The 12,285-nt window shown below is 40.8% G+C and overlaps 1 protein-coding gene across 14 annotated transcripts in view; it reads left to right on the top strand.

Moving 5' to 3' along the window:
* The window catches only part of NEK7 (NIMA related kinase 7), a 253,273-nt gene that overhangs the window by 82,768 nt on the left and 158,220 nt on the right, over positions 1-12,285 (top strand). The window contains exons 1-3 of one of the 14 annotated variants that reach the window (XM_065554401.1): positions 6,077-6,167; positions 8,109-8,228; positions 11,680-11,717. The exons of the other annotated variants lie outside the window; for them this stretch is intronic. Of the exons in view, the coding sequence (XP_065410473.1) occupies positions 6,092-6,167; positions 8,109-8,228; positions 11,680-11,717 (234 nt within the window). The 5' untranslated portion in view covers positions 6,077-6,091. Of the gene's footprint in view, positions 1-6,076; positions 6,168-8,108; positions 8,229-11,679; positions 11,718-12,285 lie in introns of those variants that run through there. 14 annotated transcript variants of the gene reach the window in all.

Raw genomic sequence — 12,285 nt, 5'->3', positions numbered from 1 at the left:
AAACATAGCATGCTTTTGTACAGTCTGTCTTAATGTAGAGAGGGTTTTTTTATGTATAACGTATGTCACCTTTTACTCTGAGCTTTTTGTGTTTAGTTTTTAAAAGCTGTCTAGTTATTTTTTAAACAGTATTTTCAGGAGACAAATACTATTAGGAGACTGTACCATAGGCTATATTAATTATAGAACAAAGCTTAATATATTTCTATTAACAGTGTTTTTATGAATGAAAAACATGGGCTATGAACCACACAAGCCAATTTTTGACATTGATTTTTTAAGCTACCGGTAATATCCTTTTGTGTGTTACTTTTTCCTTTTATAATAGAAAAATAATGCTCTCTATCTTTAATTTTCGTAGAAAGTATTTTTCTAAAATAGATATTTTTTCTTATTTCTGCTTGTACACTGAGTTGGCTTGTTTCGGGTCCCAGATGACTTTTGAGTTCCTTATGCTCTGTTGACTTTCTTTGCACACTCTTATAGAAGCCTTAAAGAAGTCTCTTCAAAACATAGGCTGCCTTGTGCTTGTACTAGTTTGGAAACTTCTCTGGGATTGGGGAAGGTGACTGGCTGGGACACCCACTGCCATTGCAGCCCAAGGAAGTAAACATTTGTCTTGGGAAAGGGGTCTTAATGTGCTGGCCATATCCCCTTGCCCTCATGCGCCATTATTGGACAGGGAAATCTAATGGCAATTCACTCCTCTTTATTGCTACCACTCTTTCTGGGTATGTCTCCAGTGCAACGTAAGCCCAGCGTCAGTAGAACTCAAGTTAGCAAGATCCTGGGTTTGTTAACCTAGGGGTTGAGCGTCTACACTCATTTATAACCCCAGGTTAAGAATTGTTGAACCCTGGGTCCAATCTTGGGACTCCAGAGTCTACACTGCATTATGCAGGGCCAAGCCCAACAAACCATATCCCAGACTTCTTAGTGCCTTCCCAAAATGTGTCCTATCTTGCCGTTTGTGGTGCAGTGTGGGAAATCTTGACTGTCCACCAAACTTGACTGTCCATAGGACAAAGGAAGTTGTCTCATGGGTTTGTGCAATACTTTTGATCGACTCTAAAAGCACAAGTCCAGTGGGGCTGCATCTACACTGCAAAGCAATAGGGATTGAACCATGGGTCCCGGCTTGACTCAGGCTCAGACCTCCACTCATATGGTTCCTGGGACCCTGGATTGGCATGGTTTGTGTGTGGATGGAAGGGGAGTTAGGCATGAACCTGAGTTCAAACACAGGGCTTACAGTACAGTGTAGACATACTGGGCATGTAAGACTGTAACCCAGTAAGTCCAGGATTCAAACTCAGGTACAAGGCTAATCTTCTTTGTGTCTACACTGCAATTGGGCTAACTCAGGGCTCAGACCCATGGTCCCAGAATGCTGCAGGATTGTAGAGTCCGGCTTGTGTCCAGCACCTGTTGCTTTGCAGAGTAGCCAAGTCCCACTTGATTCAGGTCATGGGAGTCATCCAGAAGTATTGCACAATTCTGTTGGACATCTTCTTTAGTCCTCTGTATCCCAACAATCTGCAATCCACTCTACTGAAAACAAAAGCTGCCCCTCCCTTGGCAAATGACAGCAGCTCAGGTCAGCATTAACTCATTCTGTTCTGGTCACTGATCTGCAAGCACACTATCAGAGAGCATCCTGGGTTTGCAATGAAGAGCGAACTGATTGAGCCTTTTGCAAAGAGAGCTGCTTCCTGATAACATGCAGGTTGGGCAGTAAATTTTTCCCACAGTGCACCATGGGCTAGTGGTCGTCACATTTCAATGGATGGGGCGCTAGGGACTCTGGGATATGGTTACTTTGACTTGGTTCTGTGCACTGCAGTGTGGACCCCAGGGCCTTAGGTTCGTGCACGGGTCTGAAAATTCTTAACCTAGGGTTACAATACAATGTAGATCAGAGGTGGGCAAAGTATGGCCCATGGGCCACATCCGGCCCGTGAGACCATTCTGCCCGGCCCCTGAGCTCCTGGCCCGCGAGCTAGCCCCCAGCCCTCCCCTGCTGCCTCTCTTGCCCCCCCCCCCCCCCGCCTCAGCTCACTGCGATGCTGGCACAATGCTCTGGTCAGCGGGGTTGCAAGCTCTTGGGGTAGCATAGCTGCAGAGCCCGACCTGACCTGGTGCGCTCTGCTGCACGGTGCATGGCTGGCTCCACCTGGGCGGCACCGCTGCTCCAGGCAGCACGGTAAGGGAGCAGCGGAGGGGGGTTGGATAGAGGGCAGGGGAGTTCGGGGGGTGGTCGGGGCCAGGGGTGTGGATAGGGGTGGGGGTGGTCAGAGGGCAGAGACCACGGAGGTTGAATGGGGGCGGTGGTTCTGGGCGCGATCAGGGAGAAGGGGTGGTTGGATGGGGCATGGGTCCCGGGGGGCAGTCAGGAAGGAGAGAGGGGTGGTTGGATGGGGCGGCGGAGGGCAGTTGGGGCAGGGAATCTGGGGGCAGTCAGGGAGAAGAGGTTGTTGGAAGGGGCAGGAGGCCTGGGGGTGTGTGTGTCAGAGGGCGAGAAGCAGGGGGGGTCAGATAGGGGGTGGGAGCCGGGCCACGCCTGGCTGTTTGGGAAGGCACAGCCTCCCCTAACCGGCCCTCCATGCAATTTCTGAAACCAGATGTGGCCCTCAGGCCAAAAAGTTTGCCTGCCCCTGGTGTAGATGCTCAAACCCAGAGTTCCCAAACATGGGTCAGCTGACTCAAGTCCCATTAAGCCTAGGCTTACATTACAGTGTAGACTCTCTCTCTCTCTCTGGGTTTGGGCAACACAGGGGAGGTGGGGCCAGGCACTAAGACCAGAAGAGCACTGCAAGGGCCACCTCTTTATTACTGCACATTTTAAACTGATATTCTGGGATAAAAGGATGGCAAGGTCATATTAACAAGGAAGTCACTGCTAGAGAGCTGGTTAGGAATTTTTTGACAAAATATTTTTCCATTGAAAAATACTGATTTGTCAGAACTCAAGTTTTTTTGGGTAAAGGTCTGTTTTGACTAATTTTCCCCATTGAAAAAGTTTCAGAATTGTTGAAGAATCCTATTTTTGACATTTCAGAAATTAAAAATTCAAGTTTTTCAGTTTGAAATGACTTCTCACTTTGAATGAGTTAATCTATAGAAATTTTTTTTAAAGAAAATGTTGAAACTGAAATGAAACACATTGGAAATTACTGAAGCAAAATGTTTTGGTTGACCCAAACCAATTTTTTTTTTATTTTCAGTTTACAGTTTGTTGTTTTTAAGATTTGTGACATTTGTCCCATTTTTGGCATGGACAATTTTTTCCAACTCTCCAATGCTCACAGTGCTTTATGTTGTGTTCCACCTTGTATTTAGCTGTGACTCCCTGAGTACTTTTCCTGCACCTGAAGATGAGCACTGCATAAATTCAAAACCTTGTCTCTTGCCAGTAAAGTTGGTCCAATAAAAGGTATGACTTCATCTGTCTTGTCACTGTAAAATCCTGAGACCCACACATGTACATCAAAACTGCAAACCGTAACTTGCTACGTTTGCCTTGATTCAGTTCTTCACTCAACATTTGTTTCTTTTTACAATATAACTTCCTCACTTTTTTTCCTCCATCTTTTACATCATCTTCTCCCTTAGTGTAGTTTTTCCTATACTATTAGCTCCCTCTTTATCCCATATAAACCCAGGGTCTGCTAACTTGAGTTCTACTAACGCTGGTCTTGCATTGCAGTGGAGACATACCCATAGCTGTCAGGCAGTGAAAATGGGGGGTGGGAGGTGGGAGGCCCTGGGCCAATTGTAGCTGAATAATGCAGCTGCAGCAGGCTGTGTTCCAGTGAGCCCTCCACCTCCCACCCTTGTGTTACCTGGAAGCATGACAGGCTTCTGAATGCTTCTCCATTCTTGGAGCTGTTAACTGGAGCAAGGTCAGGAGTAGCAGCTTACTCTGTTAAAGGTGTGTTTGTGTGCTGAGGAGAAGGGCGTAGATTTGCCCTGTAGCCTTGGCTGTGTCTTTGTGGGGGAGAGGAGGAATCTGCCATCACCTACGTCTAGAATAATCATACTAGCACTTTTCTGCTAAAATAATCCGTATTTAAATAGTTTAGTGTCAATAGCCCAGATATGTGGTGTGGCAATGCATAACTCTTAGAATTATTGTTTAAACTTACCTGTTTTCAGACTCAAAAAGGCCAGCTGCTTCAGTCATCTTTAGAAGGTCATCTTTGTATCTAGAAATGTTAGAAACTGTTTGGAGTGAAACTTATTTTTGTCAGAACCTGTTGGGGGCATCTGTCCCCAGATCCTAGAACTTTAATTTGCTTCCTGAATATCATCTTTAAGGAGTTCGAAAAATAGTTCTTAGTGCTTTCCATGTTCAAAATGCTCTACGCAAAATAATTCGAGCAGAATTACTACTAGCTCTTCTATACTGTTTATCACTTAATGAAGTGAAAAAACTTCAGTGTCAGTAGTAATTCTATGCTGTACAACTAAACTGTTTGAGAATGGGGAAGGAGGGTTTCTTGGGTTTTTTATGAAGCCAAATATGATAGGGTTAGTATGGGAACCTGCTGTATTTACTGTACTTTGCCACTGATTTTATTAAGAATCATATATAATAATTTATAACAAGAACTTTCCTTCCAGTTGATGATGTACCAATTTCCTCAAGGGGATTTATTGGAAAGAAAGGTTGTATGTAAACAAGAACTGTTGAACTTGGACATAGTGCTATATATTTTAAGGAGCCGTGGCTCAGCTGAGTCTATCTGCAGAGAGAACTAAAACGATACAATGCTTGGAAATTTCACCTTCTTGGCTCTAAGACGAGACTTTTTATTTTCAATAGATGATATCCATCTCTAACATAACAAGTTTTTGCTTTCAGGAGTGATTTAAAACATCAGTGGAGCTGAGTGACTATGGACAGACTGATCTTCAGGGAAAGATAGTAAATGAGATTGATACTGCAAAAGTGATTAGTCCTGTTGGAAAATCTAACTAAAATAAGCGTCAGTCAGAAACTTTTTCAGGAATCATAGTTAAATTCAGAACACTAGAGTGTGTCTGTTTCAAGGCTTTGGAAAAAAGTAAGTGGAGTGGCCCTCACAGATTATATAGACTTTTGAAGGTAATGAAGAACCATGAGTCAGTAGCATTTGAGTTAGTGCCAAATACAAGAAAAAAGGGGCATAAACTTTTTCCTTTTATTGAAGTATTTTTATACACTATGCATATAGAAGAATCTGTGTATGTTAAAAAGTGGAAAACATCAAAGCATTTTAAAGAATTCCCTATCTCTTATAAGGATTTTTATGAACGTTAAGGGTGGCCTAATGTGTTTCATTTGGGATATGTATCTATGAAAGGAGATCACATTTGATTGCAGTTTACCATCTCAACTGCATTACACAGTGCTCTTTCCAGAGATGCTATTGCATGCATTGTATTAGTCTAATCTATTATTTTCAGTGATACTAAGAAATTCTGTTTTTTTAATTATTTGTAATTATTTTCCATTCCGCAATTGACAGTTCCACTTACTTTTTTTGTTATAGTTAAATAATTTATTGTTGTAAGTTTTCTTGATATGTATTAAGTTCCCTTAGGAGAGAAGTATTTCATATCAGAGGCGCTGTCTCCTGGACTTGGGGGAAAAACATACTGTATTTCAGTAACTGAGTATACAAAACATCAGTAAAAGGTGTTTGTAAAGTACAAAGAAATATATAATGTAATATTATTGATTAATTTTGTTATGGAAATACCTCTATAAAAAGTTAGTTTTAGATGCTTGAAAAATGAATAAAATATAAATAATGAAAGAAAATTAATAGATACTTATTTGTCAAATCATGTATAATAAAGTAGCTGTTTCTGTTGTATATGTTCAATTTATTAGCTAGATAGCAACAGCTGCTATTCTCAGGTGTCCAGTATATGCAGAAGATTCTCTTTTGTTGTATTAGTTGTAATATTAGGTCAGTTGAGACTCTTTAAATGTTGGACTACAATATGAGCAACCTTTTTGTTTTGTTTTGTTTAGCAAATACTGCTGAGATCCATGCTGCTAGGAGAAGTGACTTTAGTCATGATGAAACCATGATTTTCATGGATGAAAATTCTGGTTTTTGTTTTGGACAGGAAATCCAGGGATGTTGGTCAGAAAAACTGTGATTCCAATGCCAATGGTAGGCAATTTGAATTCCAGAACCGATGAGTCCCAGGCAAATCTATTAGAATGCTACCTTTCTGATAAAATGATATCAAAATTAGAATGTGGTTCATGGTAATACAATAATAAAATAATTTTTAAAAATACAGAAAACAAACCTACAATGGAGCATCTACAGGCAAAGTGGGACTCTGATCTTAACACCCAGGTCTATAACATAAGGATTAATCTCTGATCACTCCCTCTCCCATGCCCTGCACACTAAAAATAGTGTCCAAATCATGCCAATTCTTCTTCCAAAACACTTCTAAAATCTTACTTTTCCTTTTTGGCGCCACAGCTGTCTTGACTACTGCAATCTCTTCTTTTCCTCCCTGTTGCCCACATCATGTTTACTCTTTTCTATAGAAAACACATGTTGCTAAGATTTCCTTTGCTCATCAGTATTTCATCCTACTCTTTTTTAAATCCTTCCTTTGCTTCTCCCTAGGTCTGCTCCCTACCACTCTCTATAGGAAAATGGAGAATGGTGGTACTAGAGTCTTTATTCCAGAACCACCTGTAGCTCTGCCTGGTGTTTTTCCAGTAACAAGGGGGAACAGTCAAGTCTGGCAACTCTTCAGCAGGGGGCGCCTGCTGCCACAGCTAGGTTATTGGTGCTGCACAGGCCCCTATGACTGTTTCAGAAATTTGTGAAGCTGGGGTGGGGCTACATGAAGAAGGAAGGCTGAATAATGAAGTCAGTTTCTCGGAAGTTTGTGTTCTGGACAGTTTTTGCCCAGAGCAATTTGCATCTTTCAGTCCTGCAAAAAGTCCAGCTGGCTCCTCTGTCCCTTCAGGAATAAACCCTGGGGAGAGAAGAGGTTCAAGGGCAGAGCCCAGAGGCACTCTCCCAAAGTGGAACAGGTTGAGGTGAACTAGGGGAGTCAAAGGGTCAAGAAAACCCAAGGAGGAGTTAATGGTACAGAAGGGGAGGGAGAAGCTGGGAGTGACCATGTCAGAAGTGATAGGTAGATCAAGAAGGGTGAGTATAGAGAAGAGGTCCTTAGACTTAGCCAGGAGAAGGCCAAGCTCAGAGCCGTTTCAGTTCAAAACCTTATTGCAGGGACTCCAGAGATAATTGGAAGGGAGGGAGGAAGAAGGCAGCAGGAACACAGTGTCACAAATCTCATTTTCCTTTTTTATAGATTCATAAATAGCAAAGCTAGAAGGGACAGTCTTACATAACACAGGTCAGAGAATTTCATCCAGTGACTCCTTCACTGAGCCCGATAAATTGTGGTTAAACTAAGGCATGTTTTGTTCAGAAATAAATCTGTCTCATTTTAAAGACTTCAGGTAATGAATAGTCCGCCACATTGCTTAAAACTTAACAACTGGCTAACTAACATCATAAAACATAATTGTTAATGGGAATCTTCAGTGAGTGGAAGGTTTCTAATGGAGCCTTGCAAGGGTCAGTTCTTGGTCTAGTAATATTTAGTATTTTATCAATGGCCTTAAAGGAAACAAAAATCCATTAATAAAGCTTGCAGATGACACAGCTGATGGCGGTGAGGGTTTCTGTGAGGTGGGCATGTCTATATCCAGCAGTCATGGAATTACTGTCAGACTGGAATGGCTGAATGCCACTTATCACTTGCTCTGAAGGGCTTTGTAAGCCACTTCAAACCCCACCAGTCAATATTATTATTCACTGCCCTAGAACTTAATTAACGCCAAGTTGGGATGACCTCGAACGCATACAGCATATCAAATGCATTTACACTAAATGTCTGAAAACCAGGAGATTGTTACAGTACACATCAGGCCTGCACAACAACCTTAACTCTGCCCCTGGGGCTGGCTAGAGCCACAGGAGATATACTGTAAGTGTGTTTCAGCTAGGCTGTCCTATAATAAGCAGACACAAGGAATGACTAAATGATGCCACTTTATGTGGTTTGTTGTCCCACAGAATTCTCAGTCATCTACATATACTCCAACTGCCCTTCACTGTGCCTGATACAAGGATTACTTGAAACCAATTGCCATAACTCATGCTGTGGTGTGAGAAGAGATGCATTTGCAGCCAAAGGTATCATGAATTCTTCATTTCTGTGCTGAGTTATGTCAGTTGTGCAAGTAGAGGAGCATGCTCTATTATTGCTGTGGGGATTTGAAACAGTCGTCCGAGGTCCCAGTCAAGTGTTCCCTCTTGGGCCCTCACTTGACTAGACGCTTTGAGGGAACCCAGCCGGTGGGTCCCCAGGTGCTTAAGTCTCCTGAGTGGAGCACAGCCATTATCCCAGTTTTTAGGTCCTGCAACACAGTCACTGGGCACAGACCCTCTGTCTGGCATCCCCTCCTGAAGCCTAGCCTGTATTCAGTGTTGACCTCTCAGACTTCCCTGTTTGCTTAAACATGCCCTCACCCAGAACTCCAGTTGTGAGCCTGATGGTTTACTGTTCTAACTCTCTCGGGAGACCTATAGCAAGTTGTGAAGCATATAACACATACACATACTTTGCACAGATTCTGACATCATTGCTCTTTTACTTACTCACATGCCACACAAGAGAGTAGAGGTCATTTAAAATACCACAAACATCCTGAACACAATGCCTTAGTCCCTCACTAGCTCACCATTACCTTGGAGAGCCATCTGTGTTCAGGAAGGTAGGCAGGGTACCCTGCCTCATCAGGCCCCCTGCATGCTGGGGTGCTTTGCCCTCTTCTTGACCTGGAAAAAAATGATACCAAAGAACAGAGCCAATAGAGTAGCTTTTGCCCTTTTTATAACCTTCCAGTCCCTCAGTCAGATCATCACAGAGTACTAGCACGTGGCTTTGTAGCCCAGATGACTTCTCCTGTGATCAACCAGTTCTGGTTGGGAGCCAATCTGTTGTTAGCCACTATTACATTTTACTGGTCTTGCATTTAACTTAAATTACTCACTGGTGTTAGATCTTGCTTTGTCCCTACCCCTGTTAGAATTTAATTCCAGGAGTTGGAAGGACAACTAGTCTCACGTGCAAAATGGATTTTTCAGCTTGGTAAAGATACAGAGAGTTCATAATCTCATACAGAATTAATAAATTATACAGGCAGATTTCCCAAATGGTCGCAACAGTCTGATAGCATACATGACCGTGCATTACAGGTTACAAGTAATAATGCAGAGGAAATCCTTAGGACAAAGGTCAAGGGATGGTAACATCTAACAACTTTGGGGTGATTTGTGCAGAATAGGTGCAGTGGTTGAGGATAGGCCAGGCATAGCAACCTGGTGTTCAAATTTGCCTTAGTGAGGACATGGTCTGATAGTTTCTCCTATTGTATTATTGTTCCATATCATCTGGAAGGAGACTGTGCTACAATGTCTGTCAGGGATGGGTTGGGGCATCATTCGAAAAGGGCAGAGTTAAGGTTGTGAAGCAAGGCTGGTTTTGTACCTTAACTTGCTATTTTCTGCCTTTCAGAGATTTAAGTATAGGTGCATTTATTTGTTTGATCTTTTTTTTTTTTTTTTCAAACTAACATTCTGTAGGGGTACAAGGCATTCCCAGTCAACCTCAATTCTTAGTTGTTGATGTTTTGGGGCAGTAAATTCTCTTCAATTTTTGAGGAGGAAGTGGTGGTAGTGTGGTATGATTGCAAACAAACTGGGGGTGGGCACAAGGAGACATCCTGAGAACACTTCACTGCCACTCGGCTACCAGTTATGCTCTCCACGTGGCCACTCCATGCCCCTAATAAGTGCTGCTTGGATTCAATGACTATACAGCATGTCACTTTGAGCTACCCAGTTACTCTGATATCAGGCTATCTGAAAACTCTCTGGTTTGCAACAGAGTCCAGTCCTGCAGTACAAGCATAAGTGATTTTTTCTGGTTCAGTCCACACTGGGGTCCAACTTTTACACAGAATAACTTTTAAAATACTGCTTTCCCAAAGGGGCAGTGGGTGCGGACACTGGCTGAGATCAGTTCTGAGGTATTTTTCTTGTGTCCATGTCTTTTGTACTTTGGCATTTCCGTAGGAGATGGCCAACAGTGCCACCATCAGAACAACTGCATTTTCACATTATAGAATATTTAAAAACGAAAAGGAAGAAGGGCTAGAAGGAACACCAAATGTTAAAACAGGGCTATTGTGCCTCTTCTTTTTCCTTAAATATGCTGAAAAAGATGCCATACAGTATAAGATACACATAACAAAGTGGATCGTGTGTTTTATCAACACAAAATAGACCCGTGGAAAGGTAAAGCTGTGAGCAAAAGTTTTTCATTTTGGTTTTGTGTTTTCCTCTTCCCCAGAAACCAAAGCTCTTATTAAAGCTGTTCCCTAAAAGCAGTCTATTTTTTTGGAAATTGGTGTCTTTGTGAAATCAGTTTGCTTTAATATCCCAAGCTTTCAGTCATTGTTTTGTTTCTTGGTGCACAGCAGACCAAGGAAACATTAAGAATATGCCAGAAATAAAAAAAATAAGGTGATAACCCCTCAAAATAATATTATGAAGATTTATTTTAAAAGACTTGGACTATTTTTAAGTGTAAGCAAGTGAAAACAACATTATTTGTTCCTTTATTGAATAGAATGCTTAGTTAAAGAACGGATAGATTTGTTTATGCCATCCTTTTCACATGAGTAATAAATCAAAGTTCACATTTATAACAACTTAATATTAGTGATGACCTCAGAAAGGAATATGTTAATGTCATGCAAACGTAACATACTTTAGTTAGGTCAGAATACCGCAAAAGCAATTCACTTTCACATATTTATATGAATGACTGGAATGCTTGAATCACTGGAATTCTGAAGCTGTTTCTGTAGAATTTTGTGTACGGTGTGCTACAACGGTGTAGCTAGCAAATGAATGAAATATTAAAAGAAAATTATTTTTTTTACAAACATTGTGAATTATACTTTTAAAGGGTTTTTTATGGATAAGATGCAAAAAAATCTGCATACTTTTGTTTTGTGAATTTTTCATCCTTGCTTGTACTTAAAGTTCAGTTTATTTAAGAACATTTTGAAGATTTTTTTTATTGTACATAGTTATAATTATGATAATTTTCAGAATTCATTTTGAATCAAGGCAGTATGCTTTCATGTGCGTATATTTACATGGTATTGTGTATTTGTTTAGAAATGAAAAGAAACCTGGTCTCCATCTTCCTGTTGACATCAAACAATCCTCTGATATGCAAATTCAGCTCTGGGGAGAACAGATACACAGCGTTTCTTTGGATTGAATCCAAATCTGAGTGAAAGTTATAGTTAAAGAACTGATTTAAAAGCATTGGTTCATTTGAATAAAAACTTATATTGAAATAGTCTTGAACTAAATTTACTATTTTTGGTGAAATTTTATGATCTACTGTATTTCCAGTATATTTTGCTATTGATATTTTAATAATACCAGGCTCTCTCACGTTAGGCTGCATCCTAAGGCAACAACATATCTACAGAGTCAGTTTTTCTGTGTGTGTGTGTTTTTTTTTTTTAAAGATACTGAACAAAATATCACTGTTTCTTTACAGCACTGATAACTGATCTGTACATGACCTTTCTGTCAAGGGTAATGCTAATACTATATGTATTTTATTGACATAATTTGTAAGGTTTTGTTTTTAATAGTAGAGGATCTGATTACTATATGACTGTTAGCATCCCTTAAAAGATTTTTCTAATTTGCTTACCCTTCATATCAAACTAAGTATGTAATATATTTCTCAAGTATAGATAGACAAACAGCAGACTTCTGGGGAAGTTTTCATTTAAGCCTACCCACCTCTGGCAGCAAAGTTTAAAATTGTCAAACTTTCATGTTCTAGAATTGGCTGTTATGGGTTCTCAATATGCAGTTATGGAGAGCTCGGCAGCTATTTGCCACCCTTGAATACAGTATTTGAAAGAGATGACCATTGTTAAATTTTACCTAGTGTAGCTGTTTAACTGGAAAAAAGTTGAACAGGAGAGGCAAATTGACTGACTGACGTATTTTAAATTCTTAGGCATACACAGTTCCTGTGTTCCCAATTGTACATACTTCATGGCTTCTAAAATTGAGTTACATAATTTTGATGGCTTATGAATGTGTATCCTTGGTATTTGTTTTCTTTGTTCTAGGCTCATGAGAATAAAAG

The sequence above is a fragment of the Chrysemys picta genome, chromosome 8 (genome assembly GCF_011386835.1).
Source record: "Chrysemys picta bellii isolate R12L10 chromosome 8, ASM1138683v2, whole genome shotgun sequence".
NCBI lineage: Eukaryota > Metazoa > Chordata > Testudines > Emydidae > Chrysemys > Chrysemys picta.
Note: the sequence above shows the minus strand (reverse complement) of the source record. Positions and strands in the feature narration are given on the sequence as shown.